Source organism: Lepisma saccharinum, chromosome 4 (genome assembly GCF_977018435.1).
Source record: "Lepisma saccharinum chromosome 4, izLepSacc3.1, whole genome shotgun sequence".
Taxonomy (NCBI): Eukaryota; Metazoa; Arthropoda; class Insecta; order Zygentoma; family Lepismatidae; genus Lepisma; species Lepisma saccharinum.
Genome location: NC_139232.1, coordinates 61144057 through 61167943, shown reverse-complemented (window position 1 = coordinate 61167943; position 23887 = coordinate 61144057). Strand labels below are relative to the sequence as shown.

At 39.1% G+C, this 23887-nt stretch overlaps 2 protein-coding genes across 3 annotated transcripts in view; both read right to left on the bottom strand.

The window, feature by feature from the left end:
- LOC145986500 (coenzyme Q-binding protein COQ10 homolog A, mitochondrial) overlaps positions 1-23887 on the bottom strand; it is a 169836-nt gene that overhangs the window by 55266 nt on the left and 90683 nt on the right. The window lies entirely within an intron of this gene.
- The window catches only part of pea (ATP-dependent RNA helicase pea), a 103103-nt gene that overhangs the window by 5455 nt on the left and 73761 nt on the right, over positions 1-23887 (bottom strand). For both annotated transcript variants that reach the window (XM_083120572.1, XM_083120573.1), the window contains exons 19-22: positions 13081-13374; positions 9687-9808; positions 5124-5327; positions 2814-2993 (exon numbers count right to left, since the gene is read on the bottom strand). In XM_083120572.1, coding sequence (XP_082976698.1) covers positions 2814-2993; positions 5124-5327; positions 9687-9808; positions 13081-13374 — 800 coding nt within the window. The remainder of the gene's footprint in view (positions 1-2813; positions 2994-5123; positions 5328-9686; positions 9809-13080; positions 13375-23887) is intronic.

The following is a 23887-nucleotide window of genomic DNA, read 5'->3' as shown; positions in this document are numbered from 1 at the left end:
CAGAAATAAAATTTTTCCAGACATGTTTGTCGTCATGATTTTTGCTTTTGAACCTCATGTTTTTCAATTAAATATGCAGGCACGTTAATTATTATGATTATGAATATACACAGTTATTAGCTGAAAATTTACCAAGTGATTAATATAATGCTATTTAATGAAAAAACAAATAACTATTGCACTTCCCAATTTTCACTAAGTCATTACAATTAAGGTGGTGTAAAAAAATCAATAAAAAAATGTGGCATATATCAAAGCTTTACAATGTAACCTGTATACAACCTCAATTAGCCTATATCAATACAAATGAGAAACAACAGAAAATTAGGTCATGTACCTTTAGAAAATATGCAATAAGTTTAATTATTATATTTTTTAATTTATTGAAAATAGTACATATTACGGAAATTCAGAACTTCAATGGGGCCGGTGACCAACCATACACCTAAAAAAAATATATACGCGGGCCATACTTTGGAATCAAATATCTCCATTATTTGAGTTTTCCACATGCTGGAACCAATTTTATATTACGGAAAACATCGAAATCTCTTTTAAAAGGTAAAAGTTCCGAATGTTTTATGATTTTTTTTCAAATTTTCCTAGCAGGAAGACTAATTACACTGGGCGACAATGAAAATTGCCGCAGAACAAAAACATGTGATTCCTATGGAGTTCAGTGCCCTGATGACGATAGTGAAAACTGTTTTTCGCTATGACCTAAACTTTTCTCTGGAAACGCAATTTTATCAGCGCACGACTGCATGTTATTGTTGTCGCGGCACTTATCAGCACAGACTGTTACTAGGGCTCGACAGTGCATAGGGGAGGAGGTGGAGAGAGAAGGGATAGATAGCCACTTGGTTGAGGTATAGTGGAGTTGTAGTTATTTGCATCTGTCAGTTGCTAGTGGGATCACTCAGTGTCTGTTCCTGCAGTGTGTGTCATGCAAAACTCCTTACGTGAATAATACTATTTGTGCATGTTCATGTGTTTCTTGTGTTCAGCGATGGCTAGGAAGTGTGTTAATTTACCAGATCTTTTCTGTTATGTGTGTGGTGAGTTTACGACGAAGTCTCAAAGACATCCCATTTCCCCACTCGTCAAAAAATGCTTACGAGTAGTATTTTGAATCAAAGGTATATGAGGATAAGTGTTGGGCACCACAGAACTGTTGCTCACGTTGCTCTTGCTATTTAAGAGAATGGTTGCATGGAACCCACCCATCTATGCCATTTGCCGTACCACAGTTGTGGAGGGAACCTAGAGACCACATAACAGATTGCTACTTTTGTTTAATGAAACTAACTGGAATCTCAAGTCAATAAAAACACACAGTTTCATATCCAAATTTGGAATCTGCAGTGCATCCAGTTCCGCATTCCGATTCTCTCCCAGTTCCAAAATTACCAAGGGAATGGCCACTGGAAGATGAAATGGACGATGGTAGTGACCAACGCAGTAAATTGCTCCCATAGTACCCGAGTTATAACAATTTCCCTCCAAACATGCAAATTACCTATTTTTCGTAAAAAAAAAATCACATTTTGGCATATTATTCAACTTGTATGGCACCAAAATATGTTTCATTCTCTTGAGAAATGTCCATTCTTTGAAAAGAATACTAAAGTTCGCGCCTTCTCCCCAAAATAGCGGGAGAAGAGGGGGCAAACTCCAGATTCTTTTTCATTGAAATTCGGGGGACGTGCCCCCCCAAGCCACCCTTCCGTGGTCCGATGTTCTAAATTGTACACCGTTACATACGCTGATGTTTTAGCTGCAAAACAAAACTTATCCGAAGTAGAATGCTCCCATAGTGCCTGAGTTATAACAATTTTCCTCCAAAAATGCAAATTACCTATTTTTCGTAAAAAACAGTTTCACATTTTGGCTTATTATTCAACTTGTATGTCCCGGGTTCGAACCGGGTGGAGGTACATAGTGGTTCGGATCCCACTTTCAACTGTAGGTCCAGTCACGATTAGCCTTACTGTGCATAAAGTGGACTTAAACACCAAATCAATCAACTTGTATGGCACCCAAGAACATGAAACATGTTTCATTCTCTTGAGAAATGTTCATTCTTTGAAAAGAATGTAACAAACTGCAGATTTTTGTTTTTCATTGAAATTCGGGGGTCGCACCCCCCCCCCCAACCCTCCTTCCTCGGTTCGGCGATCTGAATTGTACACGGTTGTATGCTATGATGTTTTATCTGCAAAACAAAACATATCCGAAGTAGATTGCTCCCTAAGTGCACGAGTTATAACAATTTTCCTCCAAAAATGCAAATTACCTATTTTTCGTAAAAAACAGTTTCACATTTTAGCTTATTATTCAACTTGTATGGCACCCAAGAACATGAAATATGGTTCATTCTCTTGAGAAATGTCCATTCTTTGAATGGAATACTAAAGTTCGCGCCTTCTCCCCAAAATAGCGGGAGAAGAGGGGGCAAACTCCAGATTTTTTTCATTGAAATTTGGGGGACGTGCCCCCCCAAACCCCCTTCCTCGGTCCGATGTTCTAAATTGTACACCATTGCATGCGCTGATGTTTTAGCTGCAAAACAAAACTTATCCGAAGTAGATTGCTCCCATAGTGCCTGAGTTATAACAATTTTCGTCAAAAGACTGTTCGAAGTCAATGAAGACGAAATTCCCTGACATTTCCCTGACTCTTTTTGATACCTCAAATTCCCTGACTTTTCCTGGTTTTCCAGGTTTTCCAGGTCTGTCGCCACCCTGCTAATATAAATCAACTTAAATGAGTTTCGTTTGATCACATCTCGTAATATGGAACTAATTGCTTACCACTCTGGTTGACGATTGAAGAGAGCACTAGAAGGGTGAATGTAGACCACCTGGCTGTCCACCAGGGTGCGATATCCTTCTTGTGGATCTTTCTTTGCAGCATTTCGAAAGAATCCAGAACACACTGCCTTCTGGACACGGACTGTGTTCTTCCCAGTTGAAACAACATCCAGCTTATGCCTAACAAAGAAAAATGGAATATATTCTAGCTGGGTGAATTTAGTGAATATATTAAACAGATGACATACATTATTACTCATATTAATTTACAGACAGCAGTTTCAGTACTTAGCATAAAATTGATAATTAACAGGTCTTGCAGTCCCCAAATTGCAAGTTACATTTTTGTAATTTAGCTGTTTCTCAAAAATTGATGGTTAAAGAGAGTCAGATCTTCACATATCATGCTTTACCCCATTTATCTTTCTGTCTATCTACCGTCAGTCTCTAGTAGTTTCTGAGTAATCGATTGATATTGACTGGTTTTGCTTGCTGATCAAAGAAGACATAAGACGTCCACAGTTCTTTACGTTTGTCAAATATAATTGATAGCTGAATACTTTTGAAATATTAAAACAAAAACACACACACATTGGTTATTTATTTTTTACTATTTTATGGATAGACAAGTCAAAATAATTTATATTGCATTAGACTAATATTACCTAGGTCTTGAAATTCACAAAAGTTTTAGTTCTTAGTTTCCAAGATATCAGCAGGTCATGTAAGATAGATTATTCTCTCTCATGGTCAAAACAGCCAAATTAGGATAATTCATGATGCATTCAGCTATTATTTTACACATCGTTATTGGCCTACCAAATTTATCTTTGCAGCTCTAATAGTTTCTAATACAGAGGAATCCTGATTTTATCTGGCATTATATATATTCAATGTTCAAGGTCCCAATATAGCAAAATGCTACAAAATTTTCTGATACTGTATATTGATAGCTGACATGGACGGACACAACTGTCACATGAGGGCACATTGCTGGCTTTTGCTAATTAGTAGTCTAAAACAGTTACAATTTATGAAATCTATGTTTATACATGGAGCCTATCTTTTTTTTTTAACTGATAATACATGAGGATTATTAACTTTTCTTTTTGCCTACTGAGTGTTTTATACAGCTCCTACTCAGCCTAATGGTTAACACATGTGTCTTTTGTGTGAGAGGTACAGAGTTCGATGCCCAGTGGCAGCTCCACAATTTCCGTGGACTCATTACTGTGAGGACAATTGAGGAGCCACGTGAAAGCAGTGAAAGTGAATCCTGTCTTAAAAGCTAGAAAATGGGGGGGTGATGGGACTTGATGCGCTGACCACGTGTTATCTAATAAGAAGCTGCTTGGTAGGCCTCGACTCTCAACAGGCTGTTTGTACCTTTTTTTTTTTATTGATTTGATTTGGTTTGGTTTATTTTACTTCGCTTTTCTGCCACTTTTGGCTAATAGCAAAGATCAGGATGAGTGATGATATGATGAAATTATGAAGACACACTGACAAAGAATGCCCATGTTAAGGCCAGGATTCGAATCTGGGACCCCTGGCATCATAGCATGCTGTACAAACCACTCCACCAAGGAGGTCGGTGCACTTCTTTTTCATCTTGGCTTCTAGAATAGGTGAAACCCAGAATATAACGTAGGTAATATAAATCAATCCATTCTAATAGGCATGGATACGTGTGCTGCAACTACAAGCAATCATTACAAGCTGATAATACAAGGCAAATGTTTACAAATAATGCATTAGCAAAACCTTCGGAATGCGTGGAATGAATTTCATTACACACAAGGTTTATTCATAATTGGGAAATGAGACACACGGTAGTAGATAAATACAGAGAAACTAGTACTCACTTTATCCGCAAAACTGTTTTTTTATTCTATTCATTTTGGTGGCATCCTCGTTGGAACTTGTACTGAAGTTCAGTACTAGTTTCTCTGTATTTACGCACGGTTTACTTAATTATAATAAAAAAGTAAAAGTACAAAAAAAAGTAGTGCTCCTCTGTGCTTCGCACAATGCCATGAAGGCATGTAGGAGTGTCGAGTAAGAGCCCCACACTTTCTTGATTACGGCTGAAGGTGGGGGTGATGTGATCAGCACCAGAACCCTGATTGCCTTTACCCCCAGTTTTCTCCACGTCCCGAATTTATACGATGCTGGGTGGGCATCAAAGCCACTTGAACAGGTGGAAAAAATCCTAGTTCTCCCCTGGTGGGGATCGAACCCGGGTCTCTCATATGGTAGTCAGATGCCCTAACGACAGCTATTGCAGCCTCATAATAAAAATTTACATACCTGTCCATGATGCCCAGCAACTGCTTTCTAACATCCTGGGCACGCTTCAGTGTTCTAATCTGCACAAAGTTTTCATAACACCATGCATTTGAGAACTTATTATTCTTCCATGAATTATACACTGACAACAATGTTAGATGGTCACCTTCTGGCTGATTGAACTTTGCTTTCTTCTGGTCAGCTAATGCTTGCTTGTCTTTTGGCCTATATGCATGTAAAAAAATAGCTTTAATTTACATTTAAAGATGAATTTCTAAACTTGTTATCTACTAAAATATTTTTCAACCTGCACCAATTTCTACCAATACGTAAATCTTTCTCATTTACACATGATTGAAAATTTTGCCAATATAAAATTGCAATCTTCCATTAAATGGTTCATTCACCTCCTTAATTAATGTATGTAATCAGTGAGTGCATTGGGTTTTACTTTGGCATTACTACATGGAAGCAGGGTATATGATTTATTATATTTGATATTTATAAATAACAAAATGAGAGTATTTCACACTAAATTGCAGACTATCTGGATAAATATTGGATTGGAAAAATTACTGATATGTTCACACATTATCAATTAGGGATGGAACAACATGAAACTTTTGACCAATACTGATAAAGTACCGATATAAAATTCCAGATGGTCCTTGCATTGACCTTTAATAATGTATGTATATTGTATTTATGCGTATATAATGCGCACCCTGGTTTTTGATGGGGAAAAGTGACAAAAAATTTTATCTCTTGTATAATGCACAGTACAATCCAGGTTCAAGAAATGGATTTCTTAGTTGTAGGTCGTAAAGCTGTTGCAATTCCAATCTAGAGCTAATGACATCATACCTATTCAATGAGTCATCTGTTGCTATGTGGACCAAGAGGAGAATATCCTCTTGTGTAAACAGTAAGTCAGCAACCCATGCCACCTCCCCCTCTCCCTCCACTGTGTTTAGCATCCCAAAGCTTTCACTCTTTAACCACCTTATTTATTCTGTAATAGTAGAAAGGGAGATCAAATTTACGTTATGGATTTCCAGTACTCGCGAAGTAATTTTCTGTTATTTCTCACCCAACAAATACCGCTGATACACATTCCATGTGATGGGAGGTACATGCTCAAAGTCTGCCAGAATGGCACTGTTTTTTTTGTGTCGCAGTACATTATATTACAAAGTGAAAAATCATGGCAAATGGCCTTTAAATAAACTTTTATGCATGGTTTTGCTCATTTTCTCTTTACTTTTTCTAAAATAAAAAAAAAACCTTCAAAATATATACCTTTTCAATGACTGACGTAACATTTATAAGAGGCCCATTCAGGACCGTCGAACTAGCAGTTAGCAGAACAAGATTTCTTTCATTAAGGCATTTACAAACTCCTTATATCTCATATTATTTGGCCAATAATACATTTTAATTGTTATTTTCTTTCTCCTTATATTTTTCTTCATCCAAAGTACCACAAAAATCAGAACGTTGCTTCATTTTGTGTGAGTTTATTTCAACTGCATTCAAATTAGTGTCGCCATCTTGAATTGAATACAGCTGCCATATTCAGAAACTACAGAATTCAAGCTTTACAACGATACATAACATACTATAATTAAAATAAAATATAACTTATTTTCATTTACGTTCAGTATGTGTTGAGTAAAATAAGAGATTTATGAAGGGATTGAATAACATTAGAAAATGGGCCAGGGAAAATGACGTATTTATAATACGATCCCACAAGGAGAACAAAATGGTAGTATGGCATAAAGAAGAGTATAAAAGTAAATTCGAGGAATGCTTTTTTAAAACTGACTATAAAGAGGTACATAAAGATCCTATCAACAAAATAAGAAAGGATACCAAAAAGGAAATTCAAACTAGCATATTACTAAGTAGGACTGAGAAAAAGAGGCTAATTGAAAATTGCAAAAAGGGAACTATTCCAGTGGCGTTTGGAATACCCAAAATGCACAAAAAAGGGGTTCCACTAAGGCAAATCATACCGACATACTCACACCTGGGATATGGTTTAGCTAAAATTCTTGTTAGGAGAATTAAAAAAGTAAAGAAAAAACGACTTATAGTGTTTTGAATGCAGTGGAAGTAAAAAGGGAAATTGAGAATATTGAGATTGATAGTGAAGATGAAATCACAAGCTTTGACATAGTTAATCTGTACTCCAGTGTGCCAAAGTAAAAAGCCACCAATTGTTTACATAGGTGGCTTATGGGTAACTGAATTGATGTGATAACTGCTTGGGAATACGTCAGATGGTTTAATATAGTTGCAGGGTATAATTATTTCTATTGTAACGAAAAAATATTTATGCAAAAAGAGGAACTAGCCATGGGGAACCCTATATCAGGGATAATAACAAGCATTTTTATTCACTGCATTGAGAACGCAGCATTGAGCACATTAGAGAGTAAGGTTATACGTGGTGACATTTTAGTTATCAGGAAAGAAGGAAGTTTGGACAGTTTATATAAAAATCTAGGAGATGAAGAAGTAAGAATCAAATTTATTAGGGAAAATATGAAGGATAATAAAATTAGCTTCCTAGACTTAGATATTCACAAAATAGGTACAGAAATAGGAACAGGCATCTTCCATAAGCCCTTTACGGGTAAAATATACATCAATAAGGAATCTGCCCATGCCAGTAGGATTAAATATAATGTCTTCCTAAACTTCTTCATACATGCTATCAGATTATGTAACAGTAAAGAGTGTTTAAAAAGGGAAATAGATTGGATCTATAACGTAGGTAGGAAGAATGAGTATAAAAATGAGGTATTGAGGAAAAATTTACATAAAGCAAGAAGGATATGTTCTAAAGAAAAAAGTAAGGAAATAGTAATGTTAGTAATAAAAATGAGGAGGTAATAAAATATAGGTACGTGACTATCCCCTACTTTAGAGGTGTGTCTGAGAAGATAGAAAGAACAGTGAAAGGATTTGGTATTAAATGAGGGATGAAAGCACCCAGGAGCTTAGAGAAATATTTCACCAGTTAAAAAAAAGAAGGAGGGAAAAAGGAAGACAATGAAGAAGGGGAAAAAAGGGATATATAAGATTAAATGCCAATGCAAAAAAGAATACGTTGGACAAACTGGCCAATGCAAAAAAGAATACGTTGGACAAACTGGCAGAAGTATGGGTATACATTGGAAAGAACATGATAAGGATATCAGGGAAGGGAATCCTAGAACTAGATTATCTGAGCACGTTTGGAAGAGAAACATAAAATTGAAGGGCGGGAAGTCCTCGAGGAGGAGGATGAACTATTCAGAAGAAATGTATACGAAGCGTCATTTATATGTAGGAACAGAGAAAATAAACTTAATAGAACATTGAGGAACTCTGGATAGGAATGCTGAAAAAATGGGAAAAGCAGGAATATGAGGAAATCAGGTTCAAGGTTACCCCAGACGTAGAGCGCGAGGCTCGAGTCGTACGCGATTTCACTTCGGATATGATGTAATGCAGAGGGGGAAAAGAGTGGGGGAGATCTAACTCGCTTACGACTTCGTGCATTCAGAAGGAAGCCATTGACTGTCAACATGTGAGCGGCAAATGGATAGGGGGATTCTTTTTTAATAAGTTGTACAGAGGGGTTTTAATTGATTTTAATAGTAGGGAACTTTTACATAGTGATTTTTTAAAAAAGAACAGGTCAGTTGTGATGGAATCCCAATATTTTATCCTATCCATGTAAACCTAATCCTTGCCATCAATGAAGCTTCATGGGCAAACGTGAAGCCGATAAATCGACCTGAAACGTTGTCAATTACTCAACACATACTCACTGAACATAAGTAAAAATAAGTTATATTTTATTTTATTTATAATACATAAAGTGAGTAAGTCGCACATACTTGAAAAATGAATAAGATATATAACATGATAGGGTTCCGTAAACATGAAAAAAAAAATCCGTGCATAATACGCACCCAAGATATTGGGTGCAAAAATTTGGGGGAAAAGTGTGCATTATACAAGAGTAAATATGGTAATAAGCTGCATATTTAGAGATTTTCTTTTAAAAAACTAGGTAATGCAGATTATATGTTTGTATCCAGAAAAAATATAACAAATGGCAGAATACTGCACTAAATTATAGGATATTTGTAAATGTATTGGATAGGTAAAATTATTTGTAAATGTATTGGATAGGTAAAATTATTTGTAAATGTATTGGATAAGTAAAATTATCAGTAATTTGACGGACAAACCAATATGCACTGATAGACAACCAATTAAACTGTTTGATCTCTAGTATCAATGAATATGTCCGAATCTCAATAGAAATTCACATAGGTGGATTGGCAACATATAAAAATACATTATCATACCACATATGCATTCCAATCTCTACTTTTACCTAAGCTCTCAACCAAGAGTGAGGAACTGGTACATCAGGTATTTTGAACCTGTTCTTTACTTCTTCTCCAGTTGGATTGAAGATATATACAAAAGGTTTATGTGACTGGGTTTTGTTAACATCTTATTGATAGAGTAAGATACAGAAACTTATTTGAACCCCCTTGTAATACCAACTTTACATACCTGTAGAATACATTCTGGACAGACAACATAGAGACAATTGTCAAAACTTCATCTGAGCATTGCAAATGCACAGACATCATCAACATCTTCGAAAGGTTGGGTTCCAATGGAAATTCAGCCATCTGAGGGACAATTAATAATAAATTAATTTGTTAGTTTCATACTGTAAATGCTCAATTCATTCAAATGACAATGACAACACACCACAAAAAACATCGAAAACAAATATTTGGATGAACTTCATGAAATGAAAATTTTTCACTTTAAATAACAAAGTTGCCAGGTCTCGATCGTAGAAGAAGTAGTGCGAAAAACGAAAAAAAAAAAAAAAAAAAAAAAAACAGTTCCGTCACCACGCTTGTCGAAACTGTGAGTGGGTGGACAGGGTAGGGTGGAAGGGATGGGTTGCAGGTGGGGTGGGGTGGGGAGTTACTGGGTGGCCTTGTTCAGGCCAGGGGAAGTGGTTGCACTGATATATAAGCCCTCTCCCATCTTTTGCGAACTGAGGTGTTGGCTGGTTGGGGTAAGAGATGGATGATTGCTACCCAGAAATAGTCATTGAAAGGGATATTGTGGTGGTTGGTGTGGATGGTGACAGTGAAATCCAGGTTGTGGGTGGAGGCGCGGTGGTTATTGATGCGGAGGTTGAGGAGGTTTCACCACCATTGCACACTTCACACTGATAAACACTTGTCCCCATACACTGGCTCCATTTCCCTGTGGATAAAGTCCGCACGTTCATTATATCCCCATCGGCAACCCTTTGATAAAACTTAACACTGGAAACAATAGCCAACAATAGCCAGACCGCTCCCGATAAGCATGTGCACCCAGACGTTGTTGCCACATTTTCTTAAATTTCTTGTAATAGTTGCAAGACGGAGCAGGCGGGTGCGTGAGCCTCTCATTATTTTTGCGCCATAACCACGTGCGGGGTTGATTTTCTTAACTAGTTGTGTTGTGTTGTGTTATTTCTTTGTTGTGTTATGGTGCTGTGTTGTTGCTTTGTTATAGTGTTGTGCTTTGGTTTTGTTATTAGCATGTGGAGATCGTGGGTTGCAAACCAGGTTCCTTTAGCAAACATTGTTGCCCAGGAGAATTTAACTGACGAAAGTGACCCCCAGCCAAGTACTAGCAGCGGCAGTTCCCGAGTGCTGAGGAAAAGAAAGAAAATTCTGAACAAGCAAGCTCAAGAATTTGTATGCAGTGTGTCTCCAGGAATAATTCAGGAAGAGGACCAATATCGGAGACAGAAAATATTTTGAAATTAGACAGGAAAACAGTGCGAAAGATCACAGAAAGAGGCCCAGTTACACCAAAGAAGCCTGGTAATAAAAATAAAAAAAATCATAAAGTGGACGAGTTTGTTTGCGATTTTGTTAGGAGAGATTTACAATTTTTTTTCTAAAGCACGCGCACCAAGTGTCTGTGAATTATTAACGCAACTGAAACTAATATCAGACTTTCCTTACAAACAAACGACGCTTCGAGAGCTTCTGAAGAAACTTGGTTGAAAAGAAATGCAATAATGGAGTCGACAAGAATTGTTGCTTGGCGGTATCGTTACCTTCACAAACTCAACAAGTTGAGATCAGAAGGCTGCCAGATTGTTTATTTAGATGAAACTTGGTTCGACACTCACGACGTCGTCAAAAAAGGGTGGGACGATGGTACTTGCAACTGTATTTTGAAGTCGCCGTCAGCACGAGGAAAATGCATCATGGTGCTCCATGCTGGGAGCAGTGAGGGGTGGGTCCCAAATTGTTTGTATCTTTCAGCTAAGAACATTGGAGTTTGTAAAGCTGATAGTCACGACGAAATGACCGGACAAGTGTTTGAAAATTGGTTTACCAATAATCTGCTGCCAAATTTGGTTTACCAATAATCTGCTGCCAAATTTGCCAAGTGATAAGAAGTGTATCATAATTTGCGATAATGCAAGTTACCACTCGAGGTTGCTAGTGAAAATCCCAACTATGAAGACAAAACTGCAGGATATTATTTCCTTCATGGAGAGGCACGACATTCCAGTACCGAAACTTGTTCCTATAAAAGCCCTTTTATTAGAAATAATTAAATCGGCAAACATTACTAAAAAGTACATAGTGGATGAGCTTGCAGCCTCACGTGGACATGAAGTGTTGCGACTCCCTCCCTACCATTGCATGTTTAACCCCATAGAACTGGTGTGGGCCAAGTTAAAATCATATGTGAGGAAAAACAATGTATCTCCTACTCTAAGTGCCAGTGTATGCCAGCTATTGCGTGATGGATCAGAGACAATTGATGCTCAGCTTTGGTTGTCCTGTATTCAACACACCATCAAAATTGAGAGAAAATATATTAACCACGACACGGTTCAGGAGAGATTCGTGATTCACGTGGGAGACAGCGATGACGATGAGTGAAGGTAAGTTAACTATATATGTATATTCTGAATAATATATTTTTCGAGTAGAAAAGTTAGGGGTATTCAGTGTAAATATGAGGATTTATAATATGCCTCTTTCCTATCTTTATTAATATTGTCCTTTTTAATCTTTATCTGTATTTCTTTTTTCTTTACATATTCTTTAATTTGTTTGTTTCTCCTTCTTTTTATTTACCCTTTCTTTACCCTTTCCTTCAATTTGGCAACATTGCTTTCCTACTCCAGTTTCTTCAAGAGAAAACCGCCCGCTTGGGTGTTTCTTTTAACAAAGAGCACCGCTCCCTTTGTTAACCGCTGGGGATATAATGAACGCGTGGACTTTATCTGTGGCTGTTTGTCTTTTGCACCATAAAAAACGAATAACACCGCTGCTCATATGGCGTGGACTTCCCGAGCACTCCGGCCATCTTTGCCAACTGATAACAGCACCGTGCCATGAAAGAAATCGGAAGTTACAATAGGGCCGTTCCAAGAAAAGTCTACTGCATCACTCGCATACTCGCTTTTGTGATAACACCTATAACAAGCTAGAAAAAAAATTAGGCGCAAAGACTTTTTGATTTGCCCTCATAAATCCTCAGCACTTTTTTTTTAAACATGACTACAAATTCAAAGATGGGTTTACCTACGAGTTGTTGAATCATAATTCTACCTTAGATTGTTTCAGAGCAAAAAGGATAGCCAGGAGTTAAGACATCGAATGATTAAAAGGTTAAAAAAGAAAAGATAAGGCAAGACATACCGTTGAGAGCTTTTTCTTTTTTTAAACTTTGAACTGTTTACTGTCTCAATCCCTGGCTATTCTGAAGAAGGAAATGGTTCTCAAACCAGTGGAAGGAAGAATTAGGATTGTCACTTCACATTTTTATATGTCTCTCCACAATGTGTTACCATGTTTTGTTTTTGCAAGATCACTGGGAAAGTATGCAATGGTCAATTATGCAATTTAATTGAAACACTTACCCTTCTCCCCAGCCTTGTAAGAAGGCCCTCACTGTCAAGTGCACTAAGAGAGTGCAGCTGCTCAAGGGCCATTATCAAGCTCTCCACTGGAGGAGCATCCATAAAATCAAAATGCAGCAGGTCATTGATTCCCATAGTTTTCAGCTGAAGAACGGTCAGTGCCAAATTGGTTCTCTGGATTTCTGGAACAGGTGTTGGCAACATTTCATCACGGTAGGCTCTTTCTGTGTACAGTCTGTAACACTTCCCAGGACCTGTTCTTCCTGCTCTACCTGCTCTCTGCTTTGCTTGGGCCTTTTGAAGAAAAGAATAAATTCTTGCTCTGATATATTGATCATTATTATATACATATTCTATTATATACATATTTGTATGTGCCAGTGTGAACATACAGGAAAACCTCGTTAATACGATATTGGTTAATACGAAGTACCCTTTAATCTGAAGTTCTTCCCATTTGCCAGCTGATAAGATAAGATTTATAATGTATTTTGGTACGGATAAATCGAAATATGGATAATTTTTAATTCGAAGTTGTTTACAAGACCTTTCAGGAAAACTGGTTCTGGTTTTGCTTAATTCGAAGTAGACACCTGCATAAGTCGAGAAGAGAAGATAGAATGTGGAGAGAGTTTGGATGTTATTTTAAATTGACCTTGACATGTTTCCTTGTCCTAAGAGCTGCTGACAACTCTGACGAAACAGCCCGAAAGGCTAGCTGGACTTGCATTCTTTGTCAATGTGCATGGCAGGTCAAGGTCTTTTATTGCTGAATGCGCCTCCTTGGAATTATTCACCAGTGCCACATGATACATGCAAGATAAGATCTCAGGAATGTTCCAAAATACAGATGTGTGGTGTGGCACCTGGAAGTCTCGCACATCTGTCTAGCTCTGAACTCGAGTTTCAGCAGTTTCCCTGTGAGAGATCAACTCTTGACACGGAAGCCGACAACTTCCAGTAATGGCTTTCATTCAAAATGTGTTCTTTGTTTCCTGTAACACTTCATAAAAAAGGGAAACTGTTACAGACAATCAAAGAACCACACAGGCCAACTAAAGATCGTCAACCTGCTTAATCGTTGTCATCCAGGTTACAGGGCCTCCCCAACACCTTGTAATCAAGGGATCCTGGGTTCGATACCTGGTGGAGGCACATAGTGTTTGGATCCCACATTAAACTGTAGGCCCAGTCCCGATTAGCCTATCAGCGTTCTCTTCTGCCACCTGTTGTTCGAACTTCCAGCCTGTCTCATTATGTTTACGCTGCAGCTGGTGCCAGTGTTTCGTCTAGCGTCTGCAAAGCTCTCACTTGCTGATAACAGTGATGACTTATCCAGCACAAAGGTAAAAAGTCTAGGTTTTGAATTTCACAAAGATGTTTTGATTTGACAATAACGACATTCGATCTTCAGAGATATCTGTTTTGCACCTTCTGATAAGCAAAACTGTAACTTTTACTTTGCAGCTGATGCAAGAATAAACATCTTGAACACTCACAGCAGTGTTGGAAGGAAATGCACACTAAGTTCAAGATAATATAATCGCCACTTTTCTTCAGAATCATTCACATGGTACAAATAAATACTGTAAATCACACAATGTTCAATGTGTGCAATCCAAAATTGCAAGTTTCATAAAGCTTGTTTTGAATTCATTTTATGCTGATAGGCTAATCAGGACTAAATATGCAGTTTAAAGTGAAATCCAAACCGTTCTACATGTTACTAATGAAAACTGAATCGAGCACACCTTGATTGCTGTAGATCGTTCCTTGACATCTCAATAAGCAATCTGGCATAACAAAAGATCTCAACTTCTCTGCAAGACCGCCTGCAATGGAAACAAATTGTCAGGCCATGCACTTGGAGTTCCACTGCATTCTTTTGTATCAAAGACTGGATGTTTCTTTTCTATTTTTACCCTAGGCTAGCAGCAGTCTGAATTGAGTGATTATGGAGTGCAACACTATTTAATGTGTCCTGGGATCCACAGATTGCAAGTTGCGTGTTTCCTTCTTTAGGGCAGTTACAATGCAAGCTCGAGGAAGAGTTTGGACTGCTCACTGGAAAGGCGTTCGGGGGATGAATATGAAGTTGGATGAAGCAAAGAAAATGTGACTTTTTTTATGATGAATTTTAGACAACCAAACCAGAATGAACTTTGCAGTTGAGGAATGTGTGGAGGTGAGAGAAAGAAGAAAAGCTCTATTGTCCACGAGAGATTGTTTTCCTTTCTGTAGGTCTCAATGCAAACGGGTTTCAAAGGAACTAGAATTGTAAGAATTTCGTGTAAGAGCAACAACTGTGCACAATTAAAAGAAAATACAATTTTTAAACACTTTTTGATGAAAAAAAATTTCATGTTCTATTTTCCTTCCCACAACACGTGCCCTGTGCATAATATGTTGTATAACTATACAGGATAAATGGTGTTACCGTCTCCTAGGAATCTGTGTCCGTGTAGGTTGCGTGTGCTTATTTTGTGAAACATTTTTAGTCTAAAAAATTGCACGGTGTACTTGAGAGTCAATACACAGGGTGGCTACAAACAAGTAGAAATAAAATTCCCTGACTTTTCCAGGTTTTCCAGGACAAAATTTACATTTTTCCCTGACAATTACAAACTAAACTAAATTGATGTTTTTGCAAATAGAAATAATAAACTCACACAGATCCACGTATGGTTTTGTTAAGTACAAATATTATCTTCTATGAAATTGACTTAATTTCTCTATTCTCTATGATTAGAATTCAAACTGCAAAATAGTGAATTTGGAAAATTATTACAATTCACAAGCTAGGGAAGGATTACGGAATTTTGTCATATGCAGTAAGTTTAAAATAAAATACTTGATTATTTTTAAAGTTACGACTAAATGAGATAAGAGTGAAGAGTGAATGACTAAGAAATACAATTTGTAATTTATCAGTCTCCTTATACATTCTCGGTATTATATGTTGATATTTCCACTGAGGTTTGGAACCCTCTGCTTGCAAGAACCATGAGTGCGGACTCATTTTTCGATGCATAAAGCTACTTCTCTTTTCTCTGTAAAGCAAACAACTTAACTCTTGCATATAAGTGAAACAATTGAATTGTACAAAAGGAAGTGTCATATTTCCTTACATTATCAATGGGATTTCTGCTTCAGTACAGTATATCCAAGTGAAGTACTGTGAAACTGACAACATGCAGTTATACCATTACTGCTGACGAAAAGGGTATGTAGGTACAACCTTAGTGACAATGAAGTTCGACCAGTCACAAGTATAGGAGTGCGTTGTGAAAGAAGGAGAACACATGCATATGCTGAACATATTTTATTCAGCAGGCTACATGGAACAAAGGAAAACATAAATTTCCGCTGCAACGCAGGAAAGTATATTGTGTCCACACAAAATAAAACATTTTCGTCCATCTACACGTGACATTGAAGTTTCACCACTGTTAGAGGGGATCCTGTTTACCATGGTGTGACGCCGCCCCGTCGGCGAATAACTGGCAATGCATCGGGGCATGCTGCGGACGAGTCGTTCAAGGCATTCCACATCGATGTGGTGCCGTTCCTCCTGCAGGCAGGCGATAAGAGCAGCCACTGGCGTGGGTCCCCTCTGTTGCACACGTCGCTTAAGAACACGCCACACATTCTCAATGGGCGAGAGGTCGGGACTCGATGGTAGCCATGGCAGAGTTCGCACGTGATGGCGAGTCAACCATTCTCTTGTCAGCCACGCTGTATGAGGCCTGGCATTGTCGTGTTGAAAGATGACACGCCACCTGTGGAACAGGTGCCTTTGCACTGTGGGAAGATGCCGCTCCAGTATGCGTGTATAGGCGTGTGCATTCATAATGCCCTCACAGACGTGTAGTGGGCCAACCCCAGATGCCGTCATGCATCCCCATACCATCACTGACGCAGGTTTCTGTACCCGACGTGCATAACATTTTGCTTCATTCTGTTCCTCCTTCCGACAAATGACTGTTTTCCGTATTTTCCCGTACACAACATTGAAAATGGATTCGTCCGTCCACAAAACCCTGTTCCACTGCCGAAATGTCCATCCCCGGTACATTCGTGCCCACCGTAGTCGATTACCTTTGTTCAACATGGAAAGGAAGGGTTTACGTTTCGCCTTGTACACTCGGTAACCGCATCGCTGTAGGTAATGGAGAATGGTTCTGGTTGACACTTCAATGTGAAAGCGTTCTCGTGTCCACAGTCGTAATTCGGCCACAGAAACATGATTGTTGGTCTGGATATAGGGCCTAAATATCCGTAGGTCACGCACGCTCAGCAGGCGTTTTCGACCGGGGGCCTTACCTGGCTCTGTAGTACCCGTATTTTGGTGGTGTTTGATGATGCAGTGGACGGTTGACTTGGGTAAGTTCAGTTGGCGCCCTATTTCCCGTTCACTGAGTCCATCCCGTTGCAACTCCACCACTCTTCTCCTCACGGTGTTGTCAATAGGTTTGCCCCTGGCCATGGTGATGATGCACTGCGGTTCCTCCTTGCACAGCACGCGCTTATATACGGCGGACTCCCTTATCGTGTCCGTGACGTCATGCTTCCGTCGAATGCGCCACTATCTGGAATTTCCCGTATGGGTCTGGTGCCTGGTCGAAGTTCAATGTCACGCGTATAGTTCCACGTTTTCGTTCTTTACGTGACCTTGGGTGCAACATGCTGGGATCACGATTCTTGCCTGCTCACACGGCTCCTCTTACACACATGCGTCACTTCTGCGGGTCACCCATTCCACCGCCTATGCCTCTGTGCATTTAATCACGTATTCCTTTCTGGTCGAACTTCATTGTCACCAAGGTTGTATTAGAAATTTAACACAAGGCATTTATAGAATTGCATTGTATAGGTACCTGATTTAGCTAACCACACATTAAAACAGGAACACTCTAATAATAAAAGTTTCTGAAAGATCATATACGAGGGGAATTCTGAAAAAAGCTCCAACGATGCCTATACGCAGCACTAGTGGTCTGAGAGCGACACACACACATGCAGGCAGGAAGAAGTGGCATGTAACTGTAATCTGGTACAGTTGCAATGCAGCCGTTTTAGGACAGTTCTAGGTTAAAGATTGCAGCTCTCATACAGTCTCCCACAGACTGCGATATAGCCTACATTTCACGCACAGAATTTTGGCACAGAGCCACCAGCTATCGTGTGAGGTGTGCAGACCGGACATCGTGAGTGATATAGTATGGTCAGACGATGGTGCAGACAATTCACGGAAGGCCAATCGAATGTGCACAACCCCATACAGCTGAGTACACACGGGCTCTTTGCATCACTTCAGGTGAGAGATCTTGGACCACTCCCTGTACAGCCCTGTCCTTGAATGTACAGACTTTCATCTCTTTGTTTAACTGAAGAGGTTTCTGGCAGGGCAAGGATTTGACAGCTACACTGCGGTAGAGATAGTTCCAGTCTTTGCTGTCAGACACATATATTCCATGGGCATACAACATTTAGTGCCATGCTACGACAAATGCCAGAACAACGGTGGTGATTATCCCGAAAATTAGGTTAGGACTCACTGTTACTAATGCAATAAATTAGAACTGATATTCTTGTTTTATTTATGCCTAATCGGCAGGGACCTTGATATTTTGTTATTTTTTTAAAAATTGGTGCATTTTCTTATTTTTTACTTTTTACTATACGGTGTTATTTTTCCCAAAATTCACATTTTCATTTTAGTGCATTTTCTGGCAAATATCTGAAATTATACCTTCATGGTGTTTTTAAACTACTGTTTCAAATTGTAAGTCGCATGGCTTACGCCTCTTTGTGAGAGTTTGATATCTTGAAAGTTATTTTGGGAAAGTTATTTTCCATACCTCTTTTTTAATTTTAAGGTAAGGATTTTAGATAATAGAATTTTCCCCGTATATTCTGAAGGGTGCATAATGACCATAAGTGGCGACGCACCCATAAAATTAAAATCAATCAATCTCACGTGACAGATACCGATATATTATGGCACCAAATATTGGCATTATCTTTTTTTGACTTGTTAGTGTTACGTTTCCCAAAATTCGCGTTTTTGTTTTAGACCATAAAACTGCCAAATATACCGAAACTTAATACTCCATTGTGCTTTTAAACTATTATTTTAAATTGTAGGTCACATGGTCTACGTATTTTCGTGACAGTTTGATATGTTGGAACAGATTTTTGAGGAAGTAAAAGTAAAGTGCTCCCCTGCACTTTTCCATGAAGGTGTATAATAGGGGTGTGGAGTTAGGGCCCCACACTTTCTTGATCACGGCTGAAGGTAGGGTAATGTGATCAGCACCATGCTCCTGGCTACCTTTATCCCACAGAGTTTCCTCAAGGTACCAGCTACATATGATGCTGGGTGGGCGCCGGAGCAGTTTGAATAGGTGGAAAACATCCTGGTTCTCCCCCAGTAGTCACACGCCGCCCTAAGGAATGAGTTCCATTATTACTCGCTCAACAAATGCCGATGTTGCGCACTTAGCTTGGTAATTCAAAACATATCTCGTGCGAGAAATACGAAGATGTGGCTCCCGTGTGACGATAGATACGCACTCGATCTCCTGTTAGAACCCTGCCACTTTGCTCTGTGATGCAAATGGTTTTGATAGAAATTGAAAAAGTAGTGGGAAATACATGATTTAATGTGGCTGTCGGAATTATTCCATGTATGTATAACTCTATAGTTTACTCTTGAGTAAAATGTTGGAAAACTTGCAGGTTCTATGTACACAAACATGGTCTAGAAAAGACAAGAATGTTGGATTTCATGGAATTTTTTCGTTGTTTTAGGACATTTCTTTTAAAAATATTGCTAAAAACGCCAACAAAATTTCATTTTATGCCAAATTCGCATTATTTCGATATTTCGAATGGGCGAAAAATGTGTCCAGACATCACTGCACATTCATAAACACAACTTCGCAGCAATTATCATTTTTCACGGTTTTGGCGTTTGCGAAAAATCAATGTACCTACTAATTGGAAATTACTTTCTGGCCACCCCTCGTATAAATCAGTAGATGGAAAGTGAAAATTTAGCAGAGCTGGCAGAGAAAAGTCAATTCTTAAAGAATGTCATTGCTTTTATGATTGAATGATTTGAGTAAATATTATATTAAAATATTTACGTATTTATTATTAGTATTTTATTTAATAATATTGGACATTAACCTTACTCAGTGAGAGATTAATGACCATCTCTCATGAGTTTAAACAGACAGGACAGAGAGTGGCGTTAATTTTATTGCAATACTAGTGTTGAAGTAAATTTGAGATTGGGAGCATGCACTTGCCAATTTTTATAACGTTCATCAATGCAGATTTATGTTTCACTTTTTCGTGATAGTATTCAATATATATCCCATTTGGTTGGATTCTTCTTGATATGTAAGAATAGTGCAATGTCATTGTAAACGTATGTTAACTTGTGCGAAACCAGTAATACGTCAGGATGATGAAAGAAAACCTTCGTAAGCAGAAGAGTAATAAAATTCCAGCAGCATATTTGCAGTCTAAAGCTCTTCTTGTTTATGCATGCGATTTTTGTTGAATGTCGCAGTCCATGCTATTTCTGTCGCATGTTGTAGTGAGGTACTTTGTCGGGTGGCTATTCGACAAAAATCGTATGTATCAATGGAACATATTTGTTTCCATGTTCCTATAGTTTGCCCAACAAAATGCCTTACTATGAAGTCCGACAACTATCGGACGGCACCACCCGCTCTTATCCCCTCAATCTGTTGACAAGTCCCTTTACTACTCCCATACGGAGAAGAAAAAATGATAATTCAATGCATTTTCCACGTAATATTTAGAGGCTTAACCTTTACTCCCCCGATGATACCATATGGTATCATCAGAGTAAGGTCGTACTCGCCCGATGATATCATATGGTATCATGGTGTTGATTACGAAATGAATGTGCTTTTTGGACCTTCATACTCTTATGTTTGGGTGGAAACTCTGACACAGGTCTGGAGCAAGCCTGGGAAATTCATATTGATGACCAACCTCCCCCCTCTCCGCAACATATCCATGCCACATTTCCGAACAGAGTTTCACATTTTGGCTCATTATTCAACTTTTATGGCACCCAGGAACATGAAACATATTATACTGGTAATGTGCGGATTACTCACAATTAAATATAAACTTTAGGTTAAAAGATTAAAAATCGGCAACTTACGTGTGTGAGTATGAGATTTTTCGTACTACGTTTCGGAGGTTACACTACCTCCTTCTTCAGGTTGAAACGATGTTATTCAGACACCTGACATGGTGCCTCGTCGTGAAAGTGAAGGTTAAGGATTTAGGTTAAAAAGTTGCTTGAAGGACACTTTCTAAAAAAGAATATAAATTACACATCTAAAACCGCGCAATACTATAAAAACAAAAGAACATCCAAGGCTGAAGTCGGCGTACTGCCGACCAATGCTCAGGGTAGGCGAATGCACGGTGTCAGCCCGTACCTGGGGAAAGAGAACTTCCCCTCCTCAATCCTTCCAAACTGGGGCTCGGGAGTCACCAATCCAAGGAGAAGTCGACCTCTACCTCGGCGGCTTTCCTAACCTCAGGAGTAACATGGAAGCCCATCTCGTCCCTAAACACTGCGGCTTTATCCCATTTTTTAAAGAAATTAACCCAGCCGTCTTCTAAATTCCCATCGTCCCTATTAAGTTTATTCCAATTTTTCGCGCATATATAGGCAGCTTCATATACGTTTCTGTCCAATTTATTGTTGACCTCCCTAATAACTTCCCTTTTAGCAATCTTATGTCGGTTAACCAATATATGTTCAGATAATCCAGTTTTGGGTATGCCCTCCTTTACGTCCTTATCATGCTCTCCCCACCTAACTTGCATACTTCTCCCGGTTTGTCCCACATATTCCTTTCCGCATTCACACACTATCCTGTACACTCCCTTCCGCTCTTCAGGGTTGTTGCGCCTATCCCCCCTCCCTTTCTTATAGGATGTAAAGTGCTTTTCAATACTCCGGGGCGCTCTTACCCCACATTTTATTCCGTAACCCCTCACGGACCTTTCAATTTTCTCTGAGACCCCCTTAAAATACGGGATCCCGACAAAATATGTGTTTTTTTCACCGTTTCCTATCTCAGTTTTTTTATCCTCTTTGTCATTTTGCGATGTTTCTTGCCTAACAATCCTTTTGGCTTTCCTAGCTACTTTTTCCAGGTCGCGGATAGTGTACCCATTCTTTACCCCCACCCTCCTTATCCATTCCCCTTCTTTCCCTTTCTCTTTCTCGTCATTGCACAGTCTTTCGGCGCGAATGAAAAAGTTAAGAAAAACATTTAATTTAGTCCTATTCGAATGTTGGGATCTCTTATGGAGGTACAGCTCTCCAGCTAACGGTTTATGGAAGACCCCGGTAACGATCCGTTGTCCGGTTTTAGTAAGGCACAAGTCGAGAAAGTGGATCTTTCCGTTGGCCATATCTTCCCTAGTAAACCCAATCCTGGGGTCCTGCTTCCCCAATTGGTCGAAAATGCTGTCAAGTTTGATTTCATCCCCAATGATGAGGATGTCATCTACATATCTCCCGTAATATTTTACCTCCCCCCTCCCCCCTGCATGCTCCATAGCGGCTTTTTCGACGTAGTGCATGAAGATGTTGGCCACAAGACCAGAGATGGGATTGCCCATGGCCAACCCTTCTTTTTGTCGGAAGATTTTATCGTTAACGTAGAAGTAATTGTACCCCGTAATGAGAAAAAACCACCGGACGTACTCCCAGGCGACCAAGATTTCAACGTTTTGGTCAATCAACCATCTATACAAACAATCCCCAGCTTTGTCCCGGGGGACACTGGGGTACAGATTAATAACGTCGAAACTACAGATTACGTCCCGTTCTCCTATGGTGAGTTTCTCAATTGTTTCTTTGACCATAAGAGAGTTTTTGACGCTATACGGAGTGTCCATATTCATTTTTCCCATCCTCTTAATCATTTCTTTAGCTAAACCATATCCTAGATGTGCATACATGGGGATGATGGGTCTGAGGGGTATCCCCTCCTTATGGGTCTTAGGTATCCCAAAGGCCGTAGGAATATTCCCTTCCTTAACCCCTATTAAATATTAAATTATTAAATTAAATATTACGGGAGATATGTAGATGACATCCTCATCATTGGGGATGAAATCAAACTTGACAGCATTTTCGACCAATTGGGGAAGCAGGACCCCAGGATTGGGTTTACTAGGGAAGATATGGCCAACGGAAAGATCCACTTTCTCGACTTGTGCCTTACTAAAACCGGACAACGGATCGTTACCGGGGTCTTCCATAAACCGTTAGCTGGAGAGCTGTACCTCCATAAGAGATCCCAACATTCGAATAGGACTAAATTAAATGTTTTTCTTAACTTTTTCATTCGCGCCGAAAGACTGTGCAATGACGAGAAAGAGAAAGGGAAAGAAGGGGAATGGATAAGGAGGGTGGGGGTAAAGAATGGGTACACTATCCGCGACCTGGAAAAAGTAGCTAGGAAAGCCAAAAGGATTGTTAGGCAAGAAACATCGCAAAATGACAAAGAGGATAAAAAAACTGAGATAGGAAACGGTGAAAAAAACACATATTTTGTCGGGATCCCGTATTTTAAGGGGGTCTCAGAGAAAATTGAAAGGTCCGTGAGGGGTTACGGAATAAAATGTGGGGTAAGAGCGCCCCGGAGTATTGAAAAGCACTTTACATCCTATAAGAAAGGGAGGGGGGATAGGCGCAACAACCCTGAAGAGCGGAAGGGAGTGTACAGGATAG